Here is a 21,258-nt window from a genome sequence, read left to right on the forward strand (position 1 = left end):
TAGCTCCTCGACGTTTATGTTCTCCTGATACTTTTTCAAAAATTTCGAATTTTTCACTCCAGTGAATATCTCCTCGACGTTCATGTTCCCCGGATACTTTTTCAAAAATTTCGAATTTTTCAACTTCAGTGAATAGCTCCTCGACGTTTATGTTCTCCTGATACTTTTTCAAAAATTTCGAATTTTTCAACTTCAGTGAATAGCTCCTCGACGTTTATGTTCTCCTGATACTTTTTCAAAAATTTCGAATATTTCACTCCAGTGAATATCTCCTCGTCGTTCATGTTCCCCGGATACTTTTTCAAAAATTTCGAATTTTTCAACTTCAGTGAATAGCTCCTCGACGTTTATGTTCCCCTGATACTTTTTCAAAAATTTCGAATTTTTCAATTTCAGTGAAAACCTTCTCGACTTTCATGTTCTCTTGATATTTTTTCAAAAATTTTGAATTTTTCAATATCTATACTTACACTTTTGCAGAAGGATATTTGGATTGATTAGTCGTTTACAAACAAAAAAACAGGAATTATTTAAAAAAAAAAAATTTGATGGCTGGGAATCGAACCCTAGCCGTCGGCGTGGAAGCCAAGCACGCTGCCAATTGGACAACTCGCTCATTCTGAAAATAAATTTTCATTAGTAGTATATCTTCAATATATTGAATAATTTTTTTCATTCGAAATTCCCAAAATGTGGCTTCCCCCTTCCGCTCGTTCAACAGTCGGCTAAATTTCAGTTAAACAAATAAAAAACAAACAGCATTCATACCGCAGAAAATAAAATTCACCCCGTCGAAATTTTCGAAGGATGAAATTCCACATTCCACCGGTGGCGCGGAGAATTTTTATTCTTATCTGATAAGGGAGCATTAAAATACAGAGATTGCATTGTTGTAATTGATTTATTTTATTCAGAAAATACAGATAATTGGAGTTAATTGCAGGTATTGGACACAAAAAATTTTCCTCGAACGGCCTTTCGCACTCCAAGTATATTCCGATAGTATGTACAAATGATTCAAAAAGTTAAAAATGCTCCATCAATCCTGAATTGTTAAATCTGCATCTGTATTTTCATTGAATAAATGTCTTTCATTCTTTTCTATGTTTCAATGTATGTACATCAAATTTTAACATTTAAAATTGTGAAATAAATAGCGGTAAGGCATTACTCCCTCTTTGAGTATTGTATATAAATGTACAACTATACGATGTTTATCTGAAACAACAGGGAATTGATGAATCGTTAGACGGCGTCATGTTATCGATCTTAAAAAATTTCATACTATAATTGAATTGAAGAGTTACTTCATTTTTCCGTCATTTTAATTCTTAGAAAGACGGTCGATAAAATGGCGAAAACATTTTGTAACTCCTCCCATTTTCTGAGATCCTGTTCGAAAAATCTGATTAGCTTGACATTCCCAGTATCCCCTCAATAAATTCATCCTGATTTTCCTATTCATCTTGCTCCACCATCATGCCGACAGAACGAAATAACTCTTTCCTCTTTTAATACTTTCACTGCACTCGTTTCATAAATCTCCCCAGACTTCGCCTGCCCTCTCATTTTTCCCAAAAATATTTCGCAGATGGACAAGTGCAAGAATATTCCATTGAATATTGATTAACCAGACCATTGTGCTCTTTAGATCCGTAATAAATTCTCAATTGACTCCCAGTGGATCGGCCTAGGTTTTGACATTGAAGGCGTAGGGATATCCGATCTCCTTGAGGAACCAGAAAGCACCTCCCAGGAACATCGTACCCGTGAGATCACCCAGTGCTGTCAAATACGGAATGGCCGAGTTATCAGGATCAATTTTAAACCTCCACATTGCATGAATGATAATGTGAGCGACATACAATAGCAGCATTATCTGAGGAAGATAAAATTCCATGATTAACGCACCTTCGTGCCCATTAAAAACATTCATTTGAAAAATTGAAAATAAATGACTAATTGAGAGCTCTCAGAAAATATGAGAAATATTTCTTGCACGTTGTAATTTTCACCACTGATAAGTGATTGAGGAAATACCTCGACAACTGACAACAACATTACGCGACGTGTCGTTAGTAATAAATTGATTGCTTCACTTACTTGCAAAAATGCAACGATAATGTAAGACAGGACAAAATAAACGTGCAGTGTTGAATGGTGTTGTTCAATGTAATCTGCTGCGAAAATGAATACAACTTCTCCTACGATTCCCATGATAATCAGTAGTCTTGCGGTATGAGCGAAGGGAACTAAGAAAAATGACAAAGAATTTTATTGAAATACCAAGAAACAATAGAGATAAATAATTAATATATTAATGGTACTCACCTCCTTTCACTAGAGCTTTAAAGGGACTAATGAATACTTTGGTGTAGGGTGGTATTATCCCCATGATTGATGTTTGATGAAGGGTTGTAGAGATTCTGGAAGCTTGAACTGAAACAAGATTGCCACCGATGCCATTGATAATTGGTTGGAAGATGACGAATCCCGAGAGCACATCAACTGCTTGACTCAGAATTAATCCCCCGAGTCTGCAATGAAGTTCAACAATTGCACGTTAAATTTAAAAGTTAAATTGCACGTTAAATTTTTTAAGTTAAATAATTGCACAATAAAATTTATCATGTAAAAACTGATTGAATATGTCACACACCCACTGATAAACAGAGCGGACAGAACGGGTACCCATCCAGACGTTAAGATGTTCCTCGTGTATTTATTTCTCAGGACAATGAAAATCCAGATTGGCAGAATCAGCAAGTATCCACTGATTATCACGTACACTACCCACACCTCTGCCTGCAGGCGAATAAATAAATTTGAGGCGATTATGGATAGTACACTAACAGATACAACATCTCCGAAAGAAGCTGCCAGTGGTGTAGCCAAATTATCGGGATTCATTTTCCATCTGTGCGCCGCCAGTATCACGGCAATCATCACGAGATCTAGAAATGAAGCATCTTTGATTAAGAGATTTATTTAATTGGAAATTGATGGTGACTTGTGGGGGAATTTACCGAGAAGAAAACAGGAACTTGTTGCTGTGCAGAGACTGGAGGCTGTGACTAGGAGTGCATGATCCCAAATAAAAACACCGTTCATCGCTGCATGAGCAGCTGATGCAAATATCGAGACTATTATTGCTGCTACAATAGCCTGTATTTGCACTAGTGCCAGATTGCCGATCACCATTTTCGCTATTTCACGGAAAGAGCTCATGTTACCTAAATTAGCTTGAGTGCATAGACGTGATGCTAGGCACATGTCGAGGTTTCCTTTGAGACCCAGCAGGGAAGGGACCAGAATGAATAGCTGTGAGACTTTGCTGAATACTTCCCATTTCTGAAATAAATTTTTATTCACTTCTTCCCTCAATATTATATATTCAATCAATTTCCAGATAAATTTCCAGATAAAATCACGGATTGTTAAACTCTCCGGAACGTAAAAAAACGAGAAAATAACAATTTTAATTTTTTCATAAAGAATTTTCTGGTAAATCTATTTATTTATTATTGATATAAAATATTTATTGGTGTTAAACTCACTTCAACGGTGCCGAGTACGAGACCAGCACCAATTGTACCAACACCAGCAATGAAGAACGGTACAGATACTTGAAGTGCAGTGTGTTGCCATCTTTCATCAAGAACACTTCGGCATCTTCCCAGAGAATTTTGTCCATTTGGAGATGCTGGATCGGGCTCTGAAGTGGCAACTGATGAGATCGTCACTATAGAGCATCCACTCGACAGCGAGCCATCTCCACCTAGAAGTGGTGTATACATTTTCAATGGATCCAGCTGTAATTACGGATGAATACGTCTGACGTATGTACGTCAGTAACATGATGCGCCGCATTGCTTCAAGATTATAATAACGTCAGGGCAATAACTCGAGGTTATCAGTGAGAGCGATAATAAAATATTCCATTCGTTATCGAAATTAAATGAATCTAACAGCAAATGTCAATGTCTTCCTCAACGATTTAATTTATTCAGTCTTGAAGATGATGATGTTGATGGTGATACAATTCTCACCTGAAGCTTTATCCTTGCCTTTATCGATCTTGGTGTCGTCCACAGCATTTCCCGATTTCAAGTTCTGCCCATTGCAGTCGATCTGATTGTACGCCAGGGCAAAGCACTGATTGCTCTTCTTCTCGCCTGACATTCCGAGATTTGGAATAATTATGGTATGCTTCAATGGTGCATCGGTGGTATCTGTCACCAGTTGTTCAGTGCTACTTTTTAATTGTACATCGTTCTCCAACTGCGATTCATCCAGTTTAGGGTCGTTTGTCGTGTGTACTCCGACCATGTCTGATCATTTAATATTTATTTGAATATTCAATGTTCAATTGCAGGTAGCAGTTATTGCTGGCAAGCGGAAAAACCACAGAGTCATAAAGATTGTGGATGAATTCGGTCGTCAGCCACTGCATTTACGTGAAAAAAATATTTAAAGCGAATACTCAGATAACAAGTACTTGGGGATTACGTAAGAGAATAGTTGTGAATGCTCTGGATGGACTAGCCACTTCACCGAAATATCGGCGTTAAATCTAGCCTTGGAATTTCACGTGTACACGTGATTTCGTATTGCTCGATTATTGTCGGATTTTTTAATGGATTATTAATGAAATTTAATAAATTTTTAATCGATTTTTGGGGCGATTGTCGTACCTGAGGTTGGGTGAGAAGCGATTCTTCACTGGATCGACCTGAGGCAATTTTGTCTCGGCCTTTCCGACTACGGACAATCTGGATGAACTGAAATAATTCAAGGAGGTATCGATAAACGATAAAAATCGTCAGACAAATGGTATTCCCAACGGAATTTCTTGATCGAACTCACCGAGGTCGGCGCTGATACTGATTGCAGAAATTACGAATGAGTGAGCATGTCCTTCCAGGCTTTACCTGCGTACCTGTACCTCTTCTCCCTGCCAGCCTTAATCTGTCAAACCTAAATATAAATAATGAAAAATCATTATCAATCGTCAATTACAATTTGCTGAATGTCCGTGGATGATTGGAAACTCGATTGTGGTTGTTAACGCTGTGGGAGATGACAAGTTGATTGGTCAATTGCACGTTGTAAGGGTATGGAAAAATAATATCTGAGTGATCAAGCAAATTGCCGATAATGGCGAGTAATTGAAAACCTGAAAGCACTCACTCCCGATAGTCCACTAAATCATTGATTCTTTTCACTGCTGGCACCAATTGTTGCACAATTGAACAACTAATGATAATAATAATTAAGGATTAAAATGGTGTGGCTCTGTTATCGTTCGCGTCGATTGGACATTGGCATGAGGGAATAATTGATCGACAGGTGGTGGATCGATTGGAGCTTATCACATTTCTTGAAAATCCATTGGCGGTCGTTCAAGTACCGGTTTCATCGATTCCGGAATTGATCGCCAGTGAATCGATAAAATTAATGAATCATTAATTCTCAATGATGTATGCTTTTTTTTTTGCAGGTTCATCGTCGATTCGGGAGTATTAATTCTATTAATGATTTATCGATCTTCCTCGGATTATCTCAGGATCGTTAAGGGATTAATCGTGTCGTAAAATGTCAGGGAGATGACTGAAATGAAAAATTATATTTTCGATAGGGGTAGATGCGATATAATCGCACCACTTCCACTCGCTCGTGCGTAAACTCGGATATCAGCGATACGACTAGACCTGTTTCCGCTGCCATGTGATATTCAATACCGCATAGAATCAGCGAAAAAATATTTCTCTGACGTTTTAGCCCGTCTCCGATGACAATGACCGTGTGCGCGTGTCAGATCTTCATTGTTACATTTTCATATTTTCGTGGTTCAGTAAAAATATCGGTATCAAGTTGCGACTGTGACCCCCAGCGATGATTATCGAATGTATCATTATTTTTTTTTTTCTTTGTTCGTTAATAGGGCGTCCATTATGCGATGCCATGTTCACCGAGTTTACAATAAAAAATAACAGCGGATAGATTAGGATACCCTTTGGACGTTATTATTGCAATGTTTTTTTATTTATTCAATATTTTTGAACTTTGGAGTAATTGAAGATTAATCGAGTATCGGGTGTTCCATCGGTTGCAGAAATCCGATTCCATCGGGCACCAGCGAATAATATCATTAAAATTAATTTCATTAATTTGGGTATCGAGTTATAATCTGAGGATGTTTATCAGTTAACACTTACGAGATATGTAGCGCCAGTGTGTCGATTGTTCTCGATTGAAACGTTGAAAAAATAATGGGATATCACGAAAATCACAATTTTTGAGATATCGCTTGGCGATTTAATGTTGAGAACAGTTAAATTGATGATGGAATGATGAATATTGCTGGATTATCGGCGAGATCAACGACTAGTGCAATTTATTTCGCGTGTTTCTGATTGGTTGACGATTTGTTAATTTAGAGTAACGACAAGTCGTGCGTTTGCTGCACGCGACCGCACTGGACTGATAAAAAAATGTCCCGTTCTATTCTGTCTAACTTTCCTATACTCGACAATAATATGCACTGAGAGACGACACTCGGTGTCGGCAGAGACACGTGTGATACCACTGATAAAGGAAGAGAGAAATAAAGAGGTGGTGGGTAGTGTTTAGTCATCACGATTTCAATCCGCAAATCGAATATATTATTTCATATTTTTCATTATTACCTATTAAATCAATTGACCGTGAGTTTTCTGATAATGATAAATGCAAGATGGCGGTTTATCTGTCAATTTTCTAAGATCAATGTTGTGATACGAGAAATCACGGTGCGGGAATTTTGATAAATTTGTACGAGTGAATTAGCAGGTGAGATAATACCGCGTCAATATCAATTGCGTTGGTATTTTCCTTGAACCAATTGATTTTCACTGACACTTTATTATTCACTTATATTATTTATTGGAGTGAATGTCTTGGGGTTTTACTTTGGTCAATTTACCAGTTCGGAATTACACTTTGTAACATGCACTCACGTATTGTCATCGGTATGTAGCTAGGATGATTGTAGGTTCATTGTTGAAATTGTATTGTGGAATGATTGAACCATGCGAATGACTCGGCGATTTCGATGCCAGACAGCACTAGGAGAGGATCTGCCACTGCCGATCATCGGCAACCTGAGTCCATTTGTTCCACTTAATTTTCTATTATCACCCGAAAAATAATCTCTATAACAAATTTCCCGGGTATCCTAATCTTGTTAATTATCAGTGACGATACAAATCAGCTGGTGGTGATTGGCAGTGCGTGCTGATAGTCATACCCCTGAATTTCGTGATCTCGAGTGTTTTGAAAATGAGTCAAACCTTGAGATAAAAAAAAATTATGAACATCCCATTTCAATATTCATCACTGCCCAATAGTAATTGCTCGTTGGAATTTGTTAGAATGTCATTAAGTGAACCGTGTTCGTATGAAATTATTATTTATTTATTTTCTTTCAAATTTATTCCATTGTATTTTTCTGGATGGTGACGTATCTCCTCGTGAGCTTCCTCCATCGACGTTAACTCCATCAAAATAAATAATTCATATTGTTAACGACTAAAATGAATGACAAACATATTGCAACTGATAAATGAACGAGATTTATTTGCCCGCACACTTAAAGTTCGTTATGACAAATGGTGAAAATATTCAGGTATTCCTTTTGTGGAATTGTCTCTCATTCATTTCTCAGTGATATCCATAATATTTATATCGACAGCATTAGTGCAGGTGACGAGTACTCGAAGCCTTAAGAAAAGAGAAAATCGTCGATAAATGATGATCGGACTGAGAAAAAAATTCGGAAAATTCAAACGCAATTATTATCACAAAATTATCACAAAAATGCGCTTGATCCGATAAATAATCGTAAACATTGTCATCTGATTTTGTGGAAGATTCAACTCATCAATTATCTGGAGAAATTAAATTTCCTAGACTTAATTGCACATAAATTCTGATAATACATGTTGCTATCTCACTCTACGCACCCGTCAAACTGTCGATGTCATAATTAGTTTATTACCGCCAGCTGCTATAAACCACCAGGGGATTTCCAATTGTTTGGATCTCAAGGATACCTACCTTGTGGAAAGGGAAATGAGTAATTGTGCGTTTAAAATGCACGTCAGGTTAGCGGCATCTTCGGGGAATCATTTCTCCTCACGAAATCACGAATTTATCCTTAACATCGACAACTGCTCGAGCTGTTGACTGCTGATGATAGCTAAGGGAATACCGAAAGGGAATTCCCCTGTGTCGATAATGCTGTATTGAAATGAAAAGTCGATTCTATCTGAAAGCCTTATCGAGTCTCTCCTTTTTTTTTTAATTCAACACCTCAAAATCAAGTAATTGATTGTAATTGATTCCACTTGGTCTCTAATTAAATAATTTCTCTATTTTTTTGTCACGATTATTATAATAATAATTATTAATATTTTCTTCTCATTCTCGTGATAATTGATAAATTGTCAGGAGAGTAATGAATAATTTTAAATTATTAGGAATTGGAATAATTATCCGAGCAGCAATGGGATTCATTGATTGCAATTATTTTTACATAAAGATTGGCGAATTCCATGGAATAATGACGTCAATGAATTGAGGAAAAAAATATTCCCCAGGTGTATCCCAGAAAAGCTAGAGATACCGGTGGCAATTAACATTCAAATAGGACGAGGAAATCCCGATGAAAAAAAAAGGTTCTCATTAAAATTCTTCAGCAGTTGGTTTTAAATTTTATTTATTTATGGTATATATGATCATTCATAAGTCTCGGAAAAAATCTTACAAAACCATCGATCGATGATATGACGAAAAATGAAAAATTATAAACTTTTACTTCAATAAATAATGTAGAAATGTGAGAATTCCCGGTGAATTATTCAACACATAATAACGAAAAGTCGATATCATAAAGTGTCGGATATTCAAATACGGACGACAACAATCCATGAATTTTCTCTCATTCCACAGCATTAATACATTATCAACTAACAAGTTACTTTTTCACGTTCTTAAATACTTAAACCTATTTTGATTTTTGCTCGTTTGATTTTTCGCTCTTCACTATCTCATTTTACCCTAGAAATTTTAATCAGTAGTTTTTTTTTATTTTAATTAATTCAATTCTCCACAAATACCAGTAATTGCGACTAAATTTTTAAATAATAGCAGTAATTTGTGTTGCTCCATGAAATAACGATTACTGCCTCTTCACAATCGCGAAGACGACAACATCAATCGATATTTATTAAGAATTTTAACGAATCACTAAAAAAAAAACTGAAAATCACAGTCGTACAGTTTTGAGTCAATAAAGAGGATGATCTATTAATTCGTTAATTTTCAATAGAAATTAATGAGAATACTAGCATCATGTCATTGAACTTCAATTATATACAATTTTAAAGAGTTTACGTCGTATTCTAGATATCGAAGGAACAATCGTTACATCCCTCTCCAATTCTTCTCACTCTCTGGTTTGTTCACTTATTTTCCAAAGGCCATTTTGCCATTAATATTTACAAGTGTGCCTAACAATATTCATAATTCGTTTGTCAACGTAATAATCATCGATTGTGATCACCCAATGGATCAATTACAAAATTCACTCTCGTTGAATTTTCCATTTATCTCCCACTCATCCTTCAATTTATTATAGCCCTGAATAGTAAAACACTTTAAACCTATTCTCGGAATACATAAACTCTTTTAAGAATATATACTTTTTATATCATAAATATTTATCTTGACAATACTTGTATAATTCACGATATTATAATCTCATTTTGATTTTTGTTGCTTTTTGAACCGTTATCATATTATCAGAGTGCATTATGCACTTTTCCCATTATCTCGTCCATTAACTTATCTACTATTATCTCAATTTCACGCGGTTTTCTTATTTAATCTGTCGTAAAATATGTACCTAGGGTGTGCTGAGTGCTTGTATAAAATTCATGAGAGATGTGTGTCCGTTTCACAGAGAAAAATAATTTATTCTACCAAATATCGCAGAAGAAAATTGTTTTTCCCAGTGTATCGTTTTAATGTGGAAATACGAAATAAAATTTCAACCACAACTCAGTCACTCGTCGCGTCTTCGCGGTGAGATTTAATTAAAAAAACAAATATTACTATTGAACGATTATTATCGCTATCTGTAATGATATCAAAATATTGGTCATGCATCGAGGTAAAGCCCTTGATAATAAAGTAAATATCGACATTGAGAACTTGAAATGAGAGATGACTGAGGGGACGTGGAGTACCTCATGCAAAAATTCACGCAGGCATCTGCTTGGTCGTACCCATTACACCTTGATTAAAATATTAATTACATCAGAGCTTGTCATTAGTATCAATCAGAGAACCTGAGTTGTTCAGATAAAAAAACTTGACACGTGTCCAACTTGTCACAAAAAAAAAAATTAATAAAAGGAAAGGTAAAGAATGATTGGGGCAGAGTAATTACTGTAGGATAAAAAATCCCCTTCAATTTTCCAGTTTCGATGAATTTTTTTAAAGGGAGAATGGGAAGGAGCAGGATATTTGGTCTTTTAGGAACTCGTGCCCGTGATGGAAAAATCTCCCATATGTTCGGATCGTGCCTTTTCGAACAATGGAATCGCTGGTCTCTAAGCTGGTGCACGAGGGGTTCCGATTTATAAAGGATTTCCAAAATATTGTGTAAATCAGGGTTGCACAATAATTGTAAAATTCAATCGATTTCATTGGTACGTCGGTGGTGCAGCTGAATTTTGGGGGAAACATGGAGAAATGAAAAACGTGGTGCGTACCCCAACATCAGATCAGTCTTATGACCCCTCATTTCTCGGTGACCCTCCCTCAAAATCCACACAATACCCTCCACACGAGTCCACCCTTGTATAAATAAAGGGTTGGCTTTCCATTGAGATTTCTCACCATCATTTTTCTGTTTTTACCCCTTTTTGTCGTCTGCTTTTCCCGATTTTACGAAAAATTCAACACCGGTGACACTCATTGTTGTCCTCGAAAAACCGTTGGCGCGTGGTTGTAAAAATACTTTCTTTTTTTTTTTGCCGCTGTTCTTTTTTTTATCATTCTGCAGAGGGACAAAAAAATTATCGAAAAAAGTGTGGGGATCAGAGAGGGGCGAACCCTTTGAAATTTAGGACGCTTGATGTTTGTGCTCTTTTGTAGATGTTTAATACAACTGACGTCTTCACCCTTTCGGAAATTCCGGTATTGCTGAAAATTGGAATTCTGAATTCGGGGAGACAAATGGATTAATTCAGGGGGATGAGATTCTTTCGGACAAAAACGTCATTTGTGGTATTGTCATCGGGTAATAAAAAATAACATGATAATCCATGTAAACGGAATAACAAAGGACGGATGTACGATGGATTTTAAGGGCGCGATTTTCATCTTGTGTTTCTGATTAATTCACCCCAATTTTTTTTTTCTCTCCCCGTGCTTTACTCTCCATCAATTATTTCTTCCGCTCGACGTCAGAAGGAGAAAAATTAACGAAAAGAATTGGAGAAATTGTGAGGTGGGGGAATTATTACGGGAGGATGAAATTTTCCAAGTTGGCATTAGATGACGAAGAGGGGTTCGTCGGTTGGGGAAAATGGAAAGAATCGGGTGATATCGATAAAACTGCCCTGGAGAAGAAGTCGTGCTTATTTTTGGGGTAAAAGTGTAGAGCTGGGGGATTTGACGAGGGAAAATTCGAGCGAGAAACTAGAGGGAGACGCTTTGATAATTGTAATCCATTCCCGCGAGTTGCTCGGGCGTTTTGATGAGACGCAGAAGGGATTCAGAGGGGCCGAATTGAGGCCCGCAAAATGAGGAGAAAAATAAAATCCATATCTCTTAACGCCTTAGAATTATTTTACCAGTGGTTCGTTAAGTACAAATACATATTCACCAGGAGGTAGAATTTTTACGATTCATTATTTTCCTTTTTCATCTGAATTATTCGTACTGATGAGTGATCAAGTCATTTTTTTCGTTTATCTCTGGAAACTTTAGGTCAGATCGAGGCGAATAAATATATCGTTTCTAGATTTTATTATTATTTAATGATTCATCAATTTTTCGTCGAGCGCATGTTTACCGAAATTTACTGATAGCGTAGGAAAATTCTCACGTAATGAATAATAATAATATTAATAATAATAATCATCATCATAAGATTTGGCATTTTTTTTTTCACGTCAATTTAATCAGGGATTTTGTAGAAATTTGTAAAAATGCGAATGTAAAAAATGAGAAGATGTCGGTAATTTCTCAATGAAATGAATTTGAAATGGATTTTTACTCCCGATAGGAAAGGAAAGCGTCTACCCTCGATTTTCGTTTCTCTTGGAAAACATAAGATATTATTGATTTCTATACATGGCCGGCAGATTGTTGGACGATGGCGTTTCTGCGTGGGTGTGTGTACCTTATTGTGTGCGTGAGAGCAATTGGAAGAGAGAAAAATTTCTGGAAAAAGGGAAACCTTTCCCCACAGTGAGAGAGAAGACGAGTAAAATCGTCGTGTCATATTCTGGAAAGTCTTTCCCCTTTTCATTTCCACCTCTCACTCCAACCCACAATTCAGAGTAAGAATGAGCGAGAATGAGCGAGAATGAGCGAATCATTTATTTCGCGTAATAACGTGAAATCGATCGCAGAAATTCTCTCCCTTTTATTTCACCCCGAGTTGTTTCAACCCTTTAGAAAAAAATGACGCGTATAACTTCCGCATTAGGTGCCACGTATAGCTATCACCTTTTTTATTCCCTGTGAATTCGAAAGAGAAATGCTGTATGAATAAATAAATACAGAGGAGCAGTTTCGTATTTCAATTTGCTGTGAGGATCAATTTTGAAATTACACCGGGGGATAAAATTTAATGATTGTTCAACGAACGTGGAATAGATAGTCGATTTGAGAGTGTTTGTTCACTCATTTGTCTGTGGTACTCGTATCCCCGGGGGTATATTTAAGAGAAAAAAAAATGGGAAAAAAAAAGACACCACCGCGTTCCCCTAGTTTAGCACCCTTTGAAGATGGAAAGGTTGGGGATTCCATTGATGTTTAAACTGGGTAAATCGACGTACATAGTTCAATACGGAGATACCCTGAGTGCATAGTACCATGTGCACCAGTGAATCTGTCATGCACAATTGAAAAATCATAAGTAAACAAAAAAAATGTCAAATAAATGAAAAAAAAAGTCATTTGAAAAGTGTAAAATGAATTTTATTGTAAAATCATAAATACTGTCGTCAAAATAAAATATTAAATAAATGAAAAAATAATAGTTGACTACAATGTTGGACTAGCTTAATTATCTCAATTCGGAGTATTGTAAACCGCATAAAAAATGACTAGATATACATAACAGTAATACCTGTTATTCACATACTCTTAATTAAGGCTACAATATCATACAATCGAGAATTTTCTCTTCCACAACGTCTACACCTGCATTAATCGCAAAATTATGCCCCATATTTCACCACCCACAAATATATACTCAATCGATAATATATTATTCATATATACTTAAGAATTATACTTCATTTTTATTGAAGATAAATTTTGATTCAGCGCTCATCGATTTAATTTTATTCAGGCAATGCGAGTGTCGGGTGTGAAATTTTATTATTATTTAAATAAAAAAATCAACTCCCCGACACATGACGGATTGTACAATTTCTCAACGCACAACTCACACTCCAAGATTAATAATTACTGAACCCATGATTACTCAGGTAATAAAAAAAAAACCTAGCGCTGATTATCCATCAACAATAATCATTCACAATCACAAATACTGTTTCATATCCGGTGGAGCAATTAAAATAAGCATTTTCAACGGACACGGTGTCAAAAAGCCCGGAAAAAGCCATTAATCCTGGACAAAAGAAAATGGCTTTATCGTTGCGCTCGAGCGACGCAATTAAAAACAGTTATGACCATTTGCATGAGGGCGTCCATTTTGCATGTCATTGTGTCTTTTTTTTTTCCGAATTCACGTGCAGTCATAGATCTTCGAACAATGGACCAGGGGTTTCGATCACGTTTTTCCCTAAAAATTCCCCTCAAGGTCACGAACGCTGACCTCACGCTTCAGTTCCATGGATAGAGAAAAAAAAAATAATAAAAATAGGGAGGATCTACCAGATGCAGATTCTCCCTGACCCTCCCCTTGTGCACCGTGAAAAGTCCATTTTCTCCGTCTCCCTTTAATTCTCTGCGATCGCGATGAAAAATTATTCCCTTCCCAGTTTATGCTTTTCCCACTCTATGGACACTACCATTCAATGTATTCCCCGGTATTAATGGCCCTACAACTTCCTCCCCTACAGTATGTTAATGTATGCACGGGCATATACTAATTCTTTCCAATTTTTTGGAAATAAACCGTGAGCCCCGGGTAAATGATGATTCATGCGCGTACACAGTCTCCCATTACTCTGGCCTCAAGAGCACTAGGGGGGTGGAAAGGGGATAGGGGGGAGGGGGGGAGGCACCATTGATGTTGGGGAAAGAAATTTTTATGGCCATCTAGACAATAGACCTCACTACAATTCACCCTTAGGCATTGCGCTCCTTCTTTTTTCTCCGGATGAAATATGAAATTTAATATTTTTATGCGTTTTGTATGAATCTTTCAGTGACACAGAATATATCAAATATGAAAATAGCGAAAATACGTTGCGTGGTGGCCAGAGGGGCATTTTGCCTAAAACAAAGTGAAAAAAAAAAAAAGCCTCAAGTCTCGCGTGACTCAAATCGCCCGGGTGTACCTGATGGGTTAACAGCGGAGAGAAAGAAATTTATGTTAAAAAACATTCAAGTGTCGGTGGATATTGTTTTTTTATTTGTCGTCTAGTTAATTTTTTTTTTTTTTTTGGCGATTCCAGTCAGATGGGAATTTTTGGGAATTTTTTTGGTGTAGTAATTTTTTTCTAATTTTAATAATGGGGGGAGGGGGTGGAGGGGGGATATGCGAGGGGGCGAAAAAGTTGGCGTGCGTTCTGTCATTCGATTTCTACCTCTTCCTCCCTCTTGGGTCTAGTTTAATCCAGGGACTGACCGGTGTATAGGTTTTTGGGATGTCTCGTGAGGGCGTGCTGGGGCCCTTATTTTGTCCGGTTAGTCTAGGCCGGCTGCATTTGAAAACTAAATAACCGGCAAAATAACCCGAGTGGTCATTGCGAGCACAGCTGCCCACTTTCCAATAAAATAGCCACGAAAGGTTTGCCCAAGCAATCATGCAAGCAACGGACTCATCTGTTAGTTGAAATAATAATAATAATTGTAACGAAACTGCACCGAATGGTTGTTTATATGAATTTTGAGAATGAGATTCGATAATTACGTTCGCTGGGAGGAAGTCAGTAAATTTAATTCCCACCCTTTGATGCCCCGCGTTATTTCTAAGCTCGGGAAAAAATTGTTCTGCCTCTTTAAATTTAACATCAGGAATGCAAGGCACGGTGCATTATCAGTATGTGTTTTTCATTTGAGATTCTACAATGCACTTTATTAATTCTTCTTTCTTTTTTAATAATTCTTTTTTTCTTTTCTCAATTAGCCGCTCAATAAACGCAAGAGCGTTGAACGTTGATTTTTTATCATTTCTTGTAAAACTAGAGACCGAATACTCTCCGACTAGAATCTTCACTAATTACATTATTCTCATGATCGTAAATATTGCCTTCAGAAGATATTTAATAATTGAGATTATTATAATTTGGTACTTGGGTTTTTTTTTTTTTTTAAATCTTTGGTCGACATATTTTCATGTCAATTTTATCTTTAACGTATTTTAAATTCTATTATAATGCATTGGCTGTGTATACGATTGTACTTTTGTTGCGGGTTATACTGTGTCCACCCTGAGTTCAGTTTATAATTTCTCCATATACTTATTTTCTGAGTTAGTTTAGTCTCTTATGATACCTAATTGTTTATGCACGTTAAAAATAAGCATCTTCCAATATCTATTGTGCGTCACAATGAGAGCGATTTCAATTGTCAACCTTCAACTTTCCTCATCCTAGAATCGTTATGACTACAGGTGTTTCGGTCTTTAATAAGATAGGAACATTATTCATCACTCCAGCTCTCGCAGGTTGGATAACAGGTTGTATAATAATTATAAATCTATATGTACAACCTAGCATTGTGATTAATATATACTCATAACAACGAAGCGTTCATACGCAGAGTCCGGAAATGATCCAGAAATATTCCTCGAGTCCTCAATTGTGCGAATGCGTACGAAAGTTTAAATTTCCCGCTATATTAGAAGACCGAGGGGTTTCTCATCTGTTTCAACTTTGATCAGTCGATTTTCAATGCTCGATTCAATTATTTATTTGTAAAAGGACCGGCCGCCGAGTCTAAATGGCGGAAAAAAAATCGGGAGTCTCTTTAATTCTTGTGCAATCCGGTTAAAACTTGAGGGAAATTAACCAAAAATTTTGTAGCAGGATAACTGAATAATTGAGGACTTCCCCGATTTTTTCCACCATTTTATCACCCAGTTCTAATGATTAAAATGGCGGAAAAATAACCTAACTCAATTCAATTATATTACGATTGGTTTTTCCGCTAAAGCGTTAATTCTCATCGAGCGTGCGTAATTAATTAAGAGGATAACGAAAGTTGACAAATGACCGAATAAAAAAGCTGCAAACGGTACGTGGTATTTCCCCCGGTTATTCATAAAAAAATAATCATTTGGCTAATTGATGATCATCTGGTGTGATACTCACATTGACTCCACGAAGAACAACTACGAGATGATTGAGGCTGGACTAAGGGTAAAGGAAGCAGTCAGGACACTGTTGATACGTGTACGTACCGGTAGATAAACCAGAGCTGGTGCAAATCTCCCGTCATTGCTCGACGATTCATCGCCAAATGCAAAATTTCGCTCCTCAAGGATGAACGGCTGCATAATCGTAGCATCCGGATTGGAGTTCATGTCCTGTGGCATTGCATAACTAGCAGGTACTTTGTGCTTATTAGCTACATCACGAAGTGTCTTACTCAGCTCTGCAATAACACACTCCGTCGGATCACCCCTCGCTTTATGATTCTTCTTCACGTGGCTCTTTATTCTGTGAAGATTAGTCGTTGCAAAACCACACTCAGCGCACTTGTATGCCCCCTGAACAGTTACATGCACAACGCCGGACTCGTCTTTCTGATTTTTGGAAGATTCTGTTGGTTGAATTGGTGAATTTATCTGGCTATCAACCGACCTCTCATCCTTCAGCTCCACCTCCTTTTGATCGACATCGTGACGCTCCTGGGTATCAATTCTTGGATCACTTCCCATCAACTGTTGATACTGAGACAGTAAATTTGAGAACTGGTGTTGAACCACTAGGTGATGATGCAGGGATTCTGGCTGGGGAAATGTCTGAGAGCAAATTGGACACTGGAGATTACTATCAGTTGTTATGCCCTCTTGATTAGGCATGTGTGATCTCTCGTGGAGAAATAGAAACGGTAGAACAGGTGTTGTGAAGTTGCAGTAGGAGCATCTGTAGTTCTTATTCTGGTGCTCCTCGTTACCGCCAAATAGGGTGGAGAGCACCTGATTGCCTAGTCCTCCGTAATCGGTGGCTTTGATGTTCTGACTGATGTCCAGTCCATTTGGAATTTTTATATTTGGATTTTGCTGGATCAATTTGCTGGACGAACCTATTTGTCCCGGTCTAGTTCTACCTGTATTTTGGTACTGCTGCTCCAGCTCACGCCATTTGTCGACACCAGTTTTTCCGTGATCACCCAGGAGATGGGCCTTAAGCCATTTGATACTCCTGAATCGTCGATTGCAGACAGGACAGACTTCGTTGAAATGCGTGAAATAGCGGTGGCTGAGATCACTCAATTGATCAGGCTTCAGCGCTGCATCATCTATATTTGGCAGAGTCTCGAAGTTCTCCTGTTTATTACTGTTCACTGGTGCACCGTCATCGACTATCCCATGAGTGTTGTGCTTGTGCACCCGTAGGAAGTATTTACTGCACAATTCTTTGTTACAGATGTTGCAGATTACTCCACCAATTTGCGAGCCATTTTCTATCTCAATTCCATGCATCCTCTGCATGTGAGTCTTCATGAAGTACTTGTTGCAGAGCTCTTTATTGCATATTTCGCAGTAACTGGATGTTGGCGTCAGTGACGAGAGCTTCTTGTCCGGTGGTGGAGGTATCGGTGGAACTGGGGGAGCTGATGATGTTGGTGGAAGGAGTGATGACTGAGTTACAGAATGAACAGGATGATTTTGTGCATTGTTAGAAGGAAGTGAGGTCTTCAGGGATGGAGGTGACTGTCGATTATGATCCTCGGCGATGTGTTGCTTCAGAGCGTCAGTGCTTGGGAATTCCTTCTCGCAGATCGAACAGAAGGACGTGCTCCCAGTTATATTGTTCGACGAATTATCCATCAACTGATCAGGTGACAGGGCTTGCTCATCCGCCAAATGACCTGCGTGTTCCAGAGTCATGTGAGTCTTCAGGGCTAATTTATTTTCACACTCTCTTCCACAAATCTCACAAGTCAATGTTTTACTGGAGTCTAAACCGTTCAACTGGAGTATCATCGTCTGGAGTTTCTGAAGATCCTCGGAAATGGAGTCGGTGCGCTCCTCATCTCCGTCCAGTTTCGTTGATTTTTCATCATCACTATTTTCATGCACCTTTGCACGATGTATGCGATAGAGTCCGTGCGTTTGAAATTTAATTCCACAGGATTTACATTCATACTCCTCGGACTTATCATTGGACTCTGATCCCCCAGGATTGCTCTCGGTTACGATGAGATTAAGTGGACTAGTTTGAATCTGATGCCAGGTGGCAGCCGCTCCAGGATTACTAGGTGATTTATCATTATCCTGGATAAGTATGCCGTGTCTCTTCATCTTGTGCGTCCGTAGGAAGTACTTGTTACAGTACTCTTTACAACATATTTCACAAAAAGCCTCGACATTGAGGACACCTAATCGCCGAAGTCTATCAATACTGAAACCAGATTCACGGGCTTGTTGACTCGATTGTGGGGACAAGTGTCTCGGTGCTGGCATGAATTTCGTATCCTCCTGCTCAATCCCATACTCCTGTTTAAAGAGGGATTCCATCGCGCTCGGACTACTCCTCGATGCATCCTTATCATCTCCGATCCCTGAATTGTAGTCCCTAGATCCTTGTGAATCCAGCAGATCACTCTGAGAGCCCTCCACGTGACACCGATGCTTGTGCTTGCGTAGTGACTCCTCATTTTTAAATCGCTTTTGACAAATTTCACACGACATCTGCATCAGGGGTATCTCCATTTTCAATGGCGGTGGTAAAGACGGCGGTGGTAGGGTCGGCTCTATTTTACCCATTCCCATTGAGTATTGTAAATTAGAGTAGTGCATTCCATTATTGTCACCCGAGTTCTGCTGAGGTGTGTCAACATAAATTCCATGTTTGTTAGCTTTGTGCGTTTTGAGGAAGTATTTGTTGCAGAACTCTTTGTTGCAGAGATCACAGTAGGCATCGGGATTAAAAATTCTTATGGGAGCTGGACCAACTGGCATTCGTGGAATTTGTCCAGGATCCAGAGAGAATCCTGGTAATGGTAAGTACTGAGCAAGTGCACCGGGAAATGATAAACCAGATAAATGATTAGCCACTGAGGTTACGGCATTCTGTCCGGTCCAGTCTGTTGGCTCTTGCTGCTGTGAGTGACCGGACAGCCAAGAGCTTGGGAAATTCTTTATACCGAGACTTGTCAGATTCATGGGATTCTCGGATTCCTCTTGACTCGGTGTTTCAAGTTTTACTCTGACGTTGCTTGAGAAGAGATTACTTGGTCCGGATGATCCTGGACTGTTGTTGCCCTCGCGATCAAATTCACTGATGAGATTGTCGTCTCCTGCGGCTGTCGAAGGCTCTTCCAGTCTTTGACTTTTACTCTCGGTTGCATTTTCCAGTCTGTTAGCGGAATTCATCTCTCTATCGTCCTCCAAGTCCTCCTCGAATTCAGTTCTTTCGTTGGATGTTGAGAGTGACGTTGGTACTCGGACAGGTGTCGTCTGTTTTCTCCGTTTTTTTGGACTGCTCGAGTCGTTGTCCTCTCTCACCCGTTTTTGAGTATCTCGTTCATCTCCAACACTCGAACTCTCGCTGTCCACCTCACTCGATCCCAGACCGCCCTCCTGGACACCCGACATCTCGAATTTTACTCCAGTGATATTTCCTCCTGGTCACACACGTGCCCCACCACCGCTTTGATTCTTGACGCCCTGCAACCAAAAGCCACCATTTTTTTATATTTATTCTTCATTAATTATTCTTGGATTAATTAAATTTTCAGATCACTGAGGTACCGATGGGGAGAAGACTCTCATTCGATTATGTATTAATGATTCGTCTGATGCCTTGGTGCCCTCGGATTCAATAGATTATTGGAAATATTAGAAAAACCGGTGAAGGGTGAGGGAATTGAAGAGAGCCTGATGCACATGGCATTAATTTGGAATGTTATAATGATTTTAGGTTGGAGGAAAAATCGACGCCTGTCAGGGGTGGTTAACGAGTATTCGCCACTGACATCATTGGGACGGGGAGGGAAAAATCCCCGAGAGGGGGGGGACAAATGAAGAAAAAGAAAAACGAAAATTGTCAGGATAGTGGAAAAGAGAGTGAGACACCCTTCGCCCGATGGATAGGCATGCGGTCGGGGACCAGAGGCGGGTGAACGGGGGTGCACATGACTCATGTGTACGCCCCCATTTTTGGGGATAAACTCTGAAAACCCTGATGATATTATTTCCGAGTATATGCTCCTCCAGAGAATGGTGAATCTATGCTGAAATTGTGTGATTGTAATCTGCGGAATATTCGTTCCCGGTTTGAGACCGTTCCCCCCAAAAAATACCGATTTTTAAACATTTTTTAAAGAATTGTTTATCGGTTTCACCCGAAAACAAATACCGATTGCCCGTTTTATGATTATTTTATGACTCACAAGGTCCGTCAATGCGCAATGATTTTTGTATTTATTTTTTCTAATGATTTATGAATTTTTGAGAGGATGGAATCAAATGTAATCGGTAGTTTTGGATGGAATCGCGAGTGTGGGTTTTAATAAATTATAAAATTCGATTGTTTGATTATTTGAATGACTGCAGGATTTAACGAGAATATTGATCGCTCGTTGCTTTAATATTTCAACTGCATAGATCTA

General features: G+C 38.3%; 2 protein-coding genes across 4 annotated transcripts; both read right to left on the reverse strand.

The window, feature by feature from the left end:
• Window positions 1-882: 882 nt before the first annotated feature.
• LOC105266252 (solute carrier family 41 member 1) lies at window positions 883-7,619 on the reverse strand. 3 transcript variants are annotated; one of them, XM_011304241.1, is made up of 10 exons: window positions 6,999-7,619; window positions 4,867-4,977; window positions 4,695-4,781; window positions 4,050-4,331; window positions 3,558-3,778; window positions 3,027-3,351; window positions 2,660-2,954; window positions 2,332-2,537; window positions 2,104-2,252; window positions 883-1,879 (listed from the first exon to the last, which is right to left on the reverse strand). In XM_011304241.1, the coding sequence occupies exons 4-10, from the start codon at window positions 4,327-4,329 to the stop codon at window positions 1,691-1,693; spliced, it is 1,665 nt and encodes a 554-aa protein (XP_011302543.1). In that variant the 5' UTR covers window positions 4,330-4,331; window positions 4,695-4,781; window positions 4,867-4,977; window positions 6,999-7,619; the 3' UTR covers window positions 883-1,690. The 3 variants fall into 3 exon arrangements, with proteins under 3 accessions (XP_011302543.1, XP_011302542.1, XP_011302544.1); XM_011304240.1 differs by lacking the exon at window positions 6,999-7,619 and adding an exon at window positions 6,219-6,557; XM_011304242.1 differs by lacking the exon at window positions 6,999-7,619 and adding an exon at window positions 5,191-5,425.
• An 8,779-nt stretch (window positions 7,620-16,398) lies between these two features.
• On the reverse strand, window positions 16,399-20,242 carry LOC105266362 (uncharacterized). The gene has a single exon (XM_011304474.1). The coding sequence runs from the start codon at window positions 20,240-20,242 to the stop codon at window positions 16,808-16,810; it is 3,435 nt and encodes a 1,144-aa protein (XP_011302776.1). The 3' UTR covers window positions 16,399-16,807.
• Between the last annotated feature and the right edge of the window lie 1,016 nt (window positions 20,243-21,258).

The sequence above is a fragment of the Fopius arisanus genome, unplaced genomic scaffold (genome assembly GCF_000806365.1).
Source record: "Fopius arisanus strain USDA-PBARC FA_bdor unplaced genomic scaffold, ASM80636v1 scaffold00037, whole genome shotgun sequence".
NCBI lineage: Eukaryota > Metazoa > Arthropoda > Insecta > Hymenoptera > Braconidae > Fopius > Fopius arisanus.

Bases quoted from the DNA above. Each gene is read 5' to 3' on its own strand.
- LOC105266362 (XM_011304474.1), bottom strand. From the start codon at position 20,242: ATGTCGGGTGTCCAGGAGGGCGGTCTGGGATCGAGTGAGGTGGACAGC.
- LOC105266252 (XM_011304241.1), bottom strand. From the start codon at position 4,329: ATGGTCGGAGTACACACGACAAACGACCCTAAACTGGATGAATCGCAG. The intron at 2,253-2,331 runs GTGAGTACCATT...CATTTTTCTTAG, and splicing joins TAAAGCTCTAGTGAAAGGAG to TTCCCTTCGCTCATACCGCA. The intron at 1,880-2,103 runs GTAAGTGAAGCA...TATCTTCCTCAG, and splicing joins TTATCGTTGCATTTTTGCAA to ATAATGCTGCTATTGTATGT.